The 10,991-nt window shown below is 35.4% G+C and overlaps 2 protein-coding genes across 3 annotated transcripts in view; one reads left to right on the forward strand and one right to left on the reverse strand.

The window, feature by feature from the left end:
- LOC127101294 (ABC transporter G family member 1) overlaps window positions 1-3,599 on the forward strand; it is a 95,352-nt gene extending 91,753 nt beyond the window's left edge. Inside the window, exons 2-7 of one of the 2 annotated variants that reach the window (XM_051038666.1) lie at window positions 1,199-1,278; window positions 1,360-1,830; window positions 2,025-2,111; window positions 2,238-2,351; window positions 2,428-2,622; window positions 2,719-3,599. In XM_051038666.1, coding sequence (XP_050894623.1) covers window positions 1,450-1,830; window positions 2,025-2,111; window positions 2,238-2,351; window positions 2,428-2,622; window positions 2,719-3,501 — 1,560 coding nt within the window. In that variant the 5' untranslated portion in view covers window positions 1,199-1,278; window positions 1,360-1,449 and the 3' untranslated portion in view covers window positions 3,502-3,599. The remainder of the gene's footprint in view (window positions 1-1,198; window positions 1,279-1,359; window positions 1,831-2,024; window positions 2,112-2,237; window positions 2,352-2,427; window positions 2,623-2,718) is intronic. The other variant, XM_051038667.1, reaches the window with a different exon arrangement.
- Window positions 3,600-9,465: 5,866 nt separating this feature from the next.
- On the reverse strand, window positions 9,466-9,936 carry LOC127102666 (uncharacterized mitochondrial protein AtMg00810-like). Its single transcript, XM_051040012.1, has one exon. It carries the CDS (start codon window positions 9,934-9,936, stop codon window positions 9,466-9,468), a length of 471 nt encoding a protein of 156 aa, XP_050895969.1.
- Between the last annotated feature and the right edge of the window lie 1,055 nt (window positions 9,937-10,991).

Here is a 10,991-nt window from a genome sequence, read left to right on the forward strand (position 1 = left end):
ACAATCGCAAAAGGAAAGAATGGAAGAAGATCAATTCTAACCAGGTGAACTATTAGCCATTATGGGTCCTTCTGGCTGTGGCAAGTCTACACTACTTGATGCTTTAGCAGGTATACTGTTCATCTTATTCTATCAAAACAGTGATAAAAATAGTGTATGTTAGTTGGAATATGAAATGATTTGCATTAAGATATGTACAATTTCATTATAGTTCCAATTGGTAGATGGGTTTGCTCTTTCTATATTAATTGATATATTAATTAAAACAATAAAAAATAATTTTATTAATTAATAGTTTTGTAAATACAAAATAAAATAATAACTATTTAAAATTAAATACTAGTTAATATTTAAATTAATAAAAAAAATTATAAAGAACAAAACTAGTTAATAATTATACTAGTTAATAATAATAATCTAATATTAATATTTAATAAATTAATAGTAAAAAGAATGTTAATAAACAATAAATATTATAATATTTATAAATTATTATAATAAAATAGATTCTTAATAATTTTATTATTTTGTGAAAATATTCATAATGGATATAACGTGAATGTGAATGAACAATTAAGAAAATTCTAAGGTTTAAATAGTATTTTGATTTCGGTAAATTTATGTGTTTTTTATTTCTTTCGGTTTTAGTTTTAAAGTTAAAATTCTTAGGAAAATTCGAAGGAAATCTTCGGATTTTAATTTTAGTAACTAAAATCAAATGAAATTCAACATTTAAGAATTTTATCTAAAAAAAATTATATATGGACTAAAAACAAAAGCACGCAAATTTATTGAAACCAAAAGATTATTTAAGTCAAATTCTAATCATTTTGTAATGTTTAACTGAATTTGGCTTGAAAGATGATATTTTTTAAATTTCAAGTCATTGTATTCAGAATTTTTGAGATTGAGATGCATGTTAGACTTAAATTTTTAATTTTTTAGCAAACTAAATTCAGATTTGACATAACCTATCTTGATCGGGCCTATTCTATTCTTATGGAGAGTTATCAATTCAGTTTTGGAATGTTGATGTTACATAATTTGGAATCTAGTATTAACAAAATTATAAAATGATCACGTAATTATTGAGTAATTATTAGTCCCTCAAAGAATGTTTTAGAAAATCTAAATTATATAATAACAATCAATATTTTTCTTACATACTTTTACTATTTATGTATATCCAAATTTTCAGGGAGATTAGCCACAAACACAAGACAAACTGGGGAGATTCTAATCAATGGTCACAAACAAGAATTATCATATGGAACTTCGGTACAAAGTTAATCAATATTAAACTCTTCAAAATAAAAATGGATTATGCTCAATTATTAACTCTTTCATTAATCTATGTAGGCTTATGTGACACAAGATGATACATTATTAACAACCTTAACTGTCAAAGAAGCAGTTTACTATTCAGCTCAACTTCAATTACCTGACACAATGTCCAAACAAGACAAGAAACAAAGAGCTGATTCTACAATCAAAGAAATGGGTCTTCAAGATGCAACTAACACAAGAATTGGAGGGTGGGGTGTGAAAGGCATAAGCGGGGGTCAGAAAAGAAGAGTTAGCATTTGCATTGAGATTTTAACACATCCTAGTCTTCTTTTTCTTGATGAACCAACTAGTGGACTTGATAGTGCTGCCTCTTACTATGTCATGAAAAGAATTGCTTCCTTGGGGAAAAAAGATGGAATTCAAAGGACTATTATCACTTCTATCCATCAACCTAGCTCTGAAGTTTTTCAACTTTTTGATAACCTTTGTCTTCTCTCTTCGGGTAAAACAGTTTACTTTGGACCTGCTTCGGCCGCATCTGAGGTTAGTTACTAGCTTGTTTTTTATACGTGATTAACGGATATGTACTTTCAGTGTCTTACACTACATCGAATAATGTGTTTGTGAGTTGTGATGTGTAAAATCTTATTCTAACGGTGCATATCTGATTTTTTTTAATATGAGAACTTTTTATTTAAGTTTAAATAATGATTGAGTTTGGTTTTATTTTGTTGTAGTTTTTCAGTTTGAATGGATTTCCTTGTCCTCCTCTCCAAAATCCATCTGATCATTTACTTAAAACTATAAACAAGGATTTTGATCAGGTAACTTGTTCATCAAGCATCAATAACACATATGTGTTTTTTCATGATTTTGTTTCTCTTCAATGCAACATACTTCAAAAAAATAGTAAGAAAATATATTTGAAATACAAGTTGAATTTTTTTTAGGATACTGAGACAGAAAGTTCCACTGAAGAAGCAATTAGTATCCTTGTAAGTTCATATAAATCATCTGAAATTAACAAAGATGTTCACAATGAAGTTGCACTGCTATCCAAAAAGGTACACTTCGTGGCTTATTAGATCATAGTTACACTAAAATTAAAATTAATTGATTGACTTTATGTGTATTTTTCAGCAAATGAAATCAATGGACAAGAACAAAGGGCATGCAGGGTTCTTTAATCAATGCTTAGCTCTTATCAAACGCTCGTCATTGAACATGTTTCGTGATCTAGGCTATTATTGGTTACGATTAGGCATATATATTGCATTGGCTTTAAGTTTAGGAACTGTTTTCTATGATTTTGGTACAAGTTATGCCTCAATTAAGGTAAGAGATTAAGAGATCATAACTAGTGACAACCTTAAACCTTAATTTTTGTTTTAATAGCGTAGTTTATTGTCCGTTTGTCTGCTATAATTTCAGGATCGTGGTTCACTTCTTTCATATATCTCTGGATTCTTAACTTTCATGAGCATTGATGGATTTCCTTCCTTTGTGGAAGACATGAAAGTATTTCAAAGAGAGAGACAAAATGGACATTATGGTGTGGTAACATATGTGATTGGGAACACATTTTCGTCGGTTCCATTCATTTTGGTGATTTCAATAATTCCGACAGCTATAACTTACTACCTATGTGGTCTACAAAAAGGATATGAACATTTTTTCTTCTTTGCATGTGTTTTATTTTCAAGCCTGTTGTTAGTTGAGAGCCTCATGATGATAGTTTCAAGCATTATTCCGAACTTTCTAATGGGAATCGTAACGGGCGCTGGAATTCAAGGAGTCATGATGTTGGTTGGAGGGTTCTTTAAATTGCCACATGATATTCCCAACATATTTTGGAAATATCCATTCCACTATGTTGCATTTCATACATATGTAACCGAGGGATTGTTCAAGAATGAGTATGAAGGACTAAGGTTCGATAATCCAAACGTTCAAGGCGTAAATCGTTACATTACTGGTGAAGTGGTTTTGACAGATATTTGGCAAATTGACATGAATTATTCAAAGTATGTTGATCTTGCAATTTTGCTTGGGATGATTGTTTTGTATCGTGTTTTGTTTCTTTTTATCATCAAAGGTAGAGAGAAGATGAAACCTGTTGTTGGATCAATGTTATCTAGCATGGGAGAATCTTCCAAGACAGTAATACATGTTGAGAAGCCTGATGCTACTCCTCTGAATGGGCATGTTGTGTAATCTTAGAAAGGTTTATTAGTTATAGCTTGGTATGTAAGAAGTGAAGAAATATTAACTTCACATTTTATAGGTGTGAATAAATTTCTTATTTATTGTAGTTTGGTTGTGTAAGAAATGGAGGAGTGTCAACTTCACATTTATGTGTTGGCTGTAATAAATATTTTTTAGTAATTTGAATTGCCAATCTAAACTTTTGAGAAGAGAACATCTAGTTAGTTATCCTAAACTTTAAAGATTGGAATGTTTCATGTTCACACCTTTTTATACATTTATGTGACATTTGATAAACCACTTATAAAATTGTGGCTAATTTTTAACTAATATCCTTCAAAGTCAAAGTAATAGTATGTATCTCTTAATAAAAATCACAATTTGTTCAATAAAATCATCGTATTTATAGAGACTGGTGCAGTAATATTGGTACACAAGGTGAAGAAGATGAAGATGAAAGAAAAGAAAGTAGAGAGAATAACAAATTTTCACTACTCTGCTAAAACGATTATAGTAAAATGGTTGCACACACACTACTGTACACACACTGCACTTACTAGTTTATATATACAAACAACAATGTCACGTAGGCAACATACTAAAATACTGAATTACCCTTCAACATCATCCTTTAATTCAGGATTTTACTAATCAAAACTAATAAAACCAAGTTCATCCCTCAAGTGGAGAAATTGATCAGTCTTGATTGCTTTCGTCAGAACATCTGTCAGCTACTTCTGAGTGCTTCAGTGCATAACTTCTAGCACTCTATTATGAACCTGACTTCTCTGAAAATGATACTTAGTCTCAATGTGTTTGTTTCTCCCATGCAACATTGGGTTCTTGGCAAGATTGACCGCAAACTTGTTATCAATCATTAACTTAAGAGGCTTGTTTACCTTGATCTTCAGATCCTGCAGTAACTTCAGAAGCCAAACAGCTTGACATGTTTCCACATCACCTGCAATATATTCAGCTTCACAGGTTGACAAAGCAACAACTGGTTGCTTCTTGGAACACCAAGAAATAAGACCTCCCAAATACTTAAACAAATATCTAGAAGTACTTCTTTTGTCAACTCTGTCTCCACACCAATTAGAGTTTGAGTAACACATCAGCTATGAACTAGCATTTTCACCAAAAGGGAACAAAATTCCATACTTGTAACACCTCAAAATTTGCCCTCCTCTTCTTGGGACTAGCTTAGCCTATTGCATTTCATTTTTTAGGGCATTAGGCATTTTCATATTGCATATCATGTGAGAACAAGCAAGTCATCCTCCTAAGTCTTTCTCAGAAGATAGAGAGGTTAAGAGATTCATGCCTGAGGGTCTCATGGATTGATCACTAGCCATCTGAGGGTTTATGCTTCAATTAGGGTTTCTTGGTACTTCAAGGAGTTTGAGCATTATCTTATTGGCAAGGGTACATCATCATCCTCATGGTTATGTCATCCTCAAGGGGCTCATTGTTCATGCTCAGATTATTTGGGATTAGGGTTTTGACCTCTGGTCAACCCTAATCAGTTGCATTTTACCAGTCAGGGTTTCTCAAGGAGATGGGGTTTATTTCTTGGATGGAGATCATATGATTATTATGTGGAGCTTACAAGAGCTAGGGGTTCATTTTAGAGCCAATTCCTCAAGTGGTTGAGGCTCAAGCTGATCAGAGCATTTCCAAGTCATCTGTCAACCAGAAAGTCAACAGAAAGTCAATTGAGGGCTAGGAGGTGGAGAAATGAGTTTCAACATCTCATTCATGTTCAAAAGAGGCTTATTCATCATGTCAAATGCATATCTTAAAGAATTTGAGGTCAGATCAAAAGTTTCCAAAAATGGAAAGTGACCTGTAATTGAAAGTTTCCAAAAATGGAAAGTTTTTGGTCCAACTTCAACCCAACTTTCCAATATCATAGAAGCTTCAAATGAAATTTTGTCAAACATGAAAGTTGAATATCTCTCTCTCCCATTTCCAAAAAGTCCAAGATCATGAATTTATGATGAATGGTTGAGGAGATATGATCAAATCATTGCCAAGTGTGCTTGGAACTCAAAAGGCCATAACTTTTGATTCATAACTCCAAATTTGGTGCCTCTTTTTCTAAAATGCTTCTCATGACATGAAATTTCCAAAACATTCATCACATTGCATGAACTTCCATCATATGATCATTTGCTATTCCATGCCCATTTTGGAGGAAATTTTGAAAATTTAAAATTGGTGCATCATGGGAACTTTTTACCATTGCCATTGTGTTTGAAAAATGATTTTAAGTGAATTAGATCATGCTTTGGTTACTGTTCACGTTCATTTACTCCATGCACCATGCAATTTTCATATTTTTGCAAAAACACCTTATCTTGATTAATCACAACTAAACCATGCCTAATTTTAATTAGTATGTGATTAGTGAAGCATATATATTCATAATCATAACAGAATTGAGGAGGATTCTAGATCTAGATCTCAAAATTCTCTCTCTCTCCAAAATTTTCTCCTAATCAAAATTCAAATTTCTTCCACATAAGCCTTCAATTTTCTTCTATATTCTTGTTCTTTGGTGTGGATTTAGTATAGATCAAGCCTTGAATCATCAAATCTGGACCAGAATTGTGCATAGCAAGCTCAAGAACACAAGCATGGAAGTTGATTGTTAAGCAAGATCTAAGCTATTTCAAGCCTCAATTTCAACTTCAAGCTTCATAACAGTGATATAGGAGTGGATTTACACGCTTGCCAAGTCCTGGATCTGCCACTGCCATTGTTGGATCTTCAAGAGGTCAAAATTTCGAACCTCTTAAATCATGATTTTATGTGCATAGACTTGTAGAGTTTTTCATGCTGGTTCTACTGATATAAAATTTATTAAAAACAGATGAATATTGCATGAGATATGTGAGTTTAAAGTTTGTAGATTTAGAAAGTTTTCCTTCGATTCTCTTTGGTCATGATGTTTTAGGATGAAATGATGCTTGATTTGTAACCTCCATAACACGAGCTTTCAAATGATGTATTTATTTTAAAATTCTGGAAAAAAAAAATCGTGAACAGTAACCACCACCGTCTTCATGAAGAAGACGGTGGTTTCCGCCACTAGCGTCCACCTAGCGTCAGCATAGCGTCCGTTTCTGCATTTGGCTAGGGCACTGATGAAACGACGTCGTTTCGTCCTGGAAGCGCCCCTCGCTTCGATTCCTGCTGGGAGCAATTGCCATTTTATTCAATTCTTTTCATTATTTCATGTTTTTTTCAATTTTTATTTCATTTTTTCCATGATCTTCAAAAAATCATAACTAATTGTAGAATGATCCAAATAATTCCAGGTTTTTTGCTACTTGATCCTTGAAATGTCTAGAATTTTATGATGTTAATTTCTGGAATTGTGCCTGGCTGGATTTTGAATTGTGTTAGGATAATTGAACATGTGTGCATTTGGACCTTGTCTCATTCATCCTATCATAAAATGCTTGATATTGATCCAATTGCCATGAAATTTTGCATGATTGTTCCTAACATGTTAATGGATGTTTGAGGCTTAATTGTGCATTTTTCTCATTTTCCATTTCTGTTTTATGCACATGTTTGTATGGTGTGACAATGTGTGTCACACAATTGGATGATCAACTTGTGCATTTTTATTTCCATATCAAATGAGCTTCTCTATTTATGATTTTTGGTATGATGATTGTATTGGACATGTTGTATGCTCATGAAAATTTCCAGAATTGTTTGAGCCATTTCTGATTTAATGTGCATTTTCTCATCTTGTATGTCCATTTGAATGCATTGAATTTGCCTTTGACTCCTCTTGCTTATTACATGCCCTTGCTTAGTGATTTTGATTTGGTCCTTTTTAGGACATATTCATGATTCTTTAAAGATGATTCATGTTGAGTTTTAGATTCTGTTTTGAATTTTTTCTTCACTTTTGACCCTAGGCTTTGCCCTAGGGGTTTGTACTCACGATTTGAGTTGTGAATTTCAGGTTCAAGTATGCATCTCCATGATTGATGTTGCTTCTTCATTTGAGCTTGGCCATTTGTTATTGTTTGCTAACATTTGTTTGTTTTGTAGGCTTTGATGATAATTCATTTGAGTGTTTGCCTTATGGCTTACTCATTGTGTATATTGGACTTGTCTGTCTGTTGAGATCTATTGACTGTTGTCTGTTTGTCTGAATGTAAATATTGACTGTTTTAGCTTTTCTTACAGGTACTTTAGCCGCTTTAACTCATTATTTGAGTTGCTTTGCTTGGCTTGTGGTTGGCATATCACTTAGGTAACTTCCTTAACTTCATGTAGTCTGGAAGACCTGTCATGTTATTTTGGCAGACACCTGTCTGAAGCCCTCCTTAAGAGGCAATGTTTGTGGTTGTTTATCTTTGTGCCTTGTACATTTAAAGACCTCCTAAGTGAAGAGGCATTGGCAGATAAAAGGGATGTGCAATCCATCCCCTGCTACTCAGTTGTGTCATTCATCTTGCTCACACCCTGTGTTGATGCACTTTGAATAAAAACCCAAAATCTTGTTGTGTCAAGTCATGTGGAATAGAGTCCCACATTCTGGACTCCCACACATTCTTTGATTCAAGCTCACCCAGGCCTGGGTTAAGAGCTATGAGGCATAACCCTCATCTCCATTTCATCTGCTTACCCTAACTCTCAATGTTAGAGGTTAAGAGCCTGACTACCCATTTCAGTATCTGGCTTGTTTGTCAAGGTCGATATGACCCCTTGACTAAAGCCCAACCTTGCTTGAGCCCCCTTGGTTGTGTATAGTGTGTGCTGACTGCTTTTGATGTTTATCTGTTTTGCTTTTCATCTCCTTTCTGTAGGAGTCGTATGATCAACTTTCGAGGAAGTTGAATGTACGTAAGGATAGACTTGAGTTGACATACTGCCTGTGTGAGTCAAGCTCTTGTTAGAAACCCTAACCTAAGACTATTATGGATTACATGATAACTATTAGGCTTGAGTCAATCTCCCTTTTAGTTTGTCATTTCCCAGTCTCTGGTTAGGATAGAAGTTTCTCCACTGTTAAGGGGAACTACGTCGCCCTGATCCTCATACCAGATGAGGTACGTAGGCAGGAGATCGTGTGAGATCTCTCCGGGCGCCCTTTTCTTTTTGCGTGTGTTTTGCTTGACAACTATGAGGTCCGAGTTCCCGAGTCCCTTTTAGTCTGTGTGTTCAATCTCCTTCGTTCCTCCTGACGTCTCAGCGTCTTCTTGGTGTTTGCTTGACAGCTAGTAGGCTCGAGTACCAGACTCTCTATTAGCCTGTTTGTTTAACCTTTCCATGTGTGTTTGGAGTCTGATATAAGCCCAGCGATTGGCATTCAGTTTCCCGTTTGTGTTTGTTTGTTTGTGGAGTCTGATGTAAGCCCAGCGATTGGCATTCGGTTTCCCGCCTATGTCTTGTTTGTTTGTGGAGTTGGATGTAAGACCAGCGATTGGAATTCCGATTCCAATTGTGTGTTTGTCCTGATGTCTCAGCGTCCTTGTGTGTGTTTTGTTTCGGCGTGCGTTAGCCGAACTACGGTAGCTCTGATTCTCATTCCAGATGAGATATGTAGGCATAGGATGCGATATCCTAGCGAGCCCGTTTCCCGTTTCCCCGAACTACGTCGACTCTGATGTTTGTTTCTGACAAACTACGTAGGCCCAGGATGCGACATCCTGCCGAGTCCGCTTCCGTCTCCTTCGCATGTGTTTTATTCCAGTGTGCCTGCATTCTTTTTGAACAGTTATTCAGCAACCTTATTCTATTCTCTTGAGCGTGGATCCCGTCGAGTACGACGGACGTGAGGGGTGCTAATACCTTCCCCTTGCGTAACCGACTCCCGATCCTTGCAATCTCTGGTCGCAAGACCATTTCCTTTCCAGGTTTACTTCGAGCGTTTCCTTTCCCTCCTTTGGGATAAATAACGCACGGTGGCGGCTCTGTTTGTTTTCTTTTTCCCGCCGGTTGTTTTTAGTGGATGCGACAATACTCCAGAGTCCCCTTTATATACCTCAGAATCTTGACAGAAACTTGGTAATGAGGCCACTTCGGTTTACTCACGAACCTACTAACCATTCCAACTGCAGAGTAAATATCAGGTATGGTATTACACAGATACCTTAGAGATCCAACCAACTGCTTGAAAGTTATAGCATATACATCATCACCCTCAGGATCATAATTCAATTTTTGATTTGTTTCTGATGGTGTAACAACAGCCTTACAATTCAGCAGCTCGAATCTCTTCAAAAGCTCAAGTTCATATTTCAGCTGATGCAAAATGATACCCTTCTCAGAGTACATAAACTCCATCCCTAAGAAATATGTCATCCTTTCTAGATCAGTTATCTCAAACTCATTCCTTAGCACCTTCTCGAACTTAGCTATCTCATGTTCATAACTCTTTGTTAGAAATATGTCATCAACATAGAGACACACCATAATAATATTGCTTTTAGAAGTATGTTGAACATAAACTACATACTCCACCTCACACTTTTTGAATCCTTGGAGCTTGAAAAATGAATCAATTTTCATATTCCAAGCTCTAGGAGCTTGTTTCAGTCCATACAACATTTTATGTAAGTTGTACACCATCTCTTCCTGATTCTCTTTCACAAATCCAGGAGGTTGTGACATGTATACCTCCTCTTGTAATGGAACGTTCAAAAATTTAGATTTCACATCCAGATGCCTCAGAGGCTAATTACTGTTAGCAGTTATCGCAATCACCAATCTAATTATCTCATATTTTGCTACAGGAGCAAACACCTCAAGGTAGTATAACCCAGGTTTATGTATAAAACCTCTTGCCACTAACCTTGTTTTGTGTTTTCTAATTGATTGATCTGGATTTAGTTTCTCCTTGAAAACCCATCTGACGTTGATGGCTTTCTTGTCCTTTGAAGCTCAGTCAACTTCCAAGTCTTATTTATTTCTATAGCCTCAAGTTCTTCTTTCATGGCCTTCAGCCACACTTTCTTCTTGAGCGCTTCTTCAGTACTCACTGGTGCAGAGTCTACAAAAATGGCACACTGAATGAATTCTCCTTCAGACTCTACTTAAGCATCTTGCAGCATGTAAAGCTCTACAAACCTTCTTGGTATGTTTCTGATTCTTTGTGGCCTCTGAACTTGTTCAGAATCTTCTTCAGACGCTGGAACAATATCAGATGCTGGAACCCTAGAGTACCACCTTCATAGGCATGACCACCTTCAGAGTCTGGAATATTCCCAGAGTCTGGATTTCCACCAGATTCTGAATCACCATCAGAATCTAGATCAGAATTAGATTCACCTTCAGAGTCAGAGCCACCTTCAGAATCATCTCCTGATTCTGACTCATCTTTAAAACCTTCAAGTTTTAAAGTATCTTCAAAGGTTAACTCTACACCAGACTTGGATTGTGATTTACTCCAATCCCACGCTTATGATTCCTTCATAATGACATCTCTATTGAATTCAACCTTGTTAGTTGTAACACCCTTCTAAATACCC

This window comes from Lathyrus oleraceus, chromosome 7 (genome assembly GCF_024323335.1).
Source record: "Lathyrus oleraceus cultivar Zhongwan6 chromosome 7, CAAS_Psat_ZW6_1.0, whole genome shotgun sequence".
In the NCBI taxonomy this organism is placed as follows: Eukaryota; Viridiplantae; Streptophyta; class Magnoliopsida; order Fabales; family Fabaceae; genus Lathyrus; species Lathyrus oleraceus.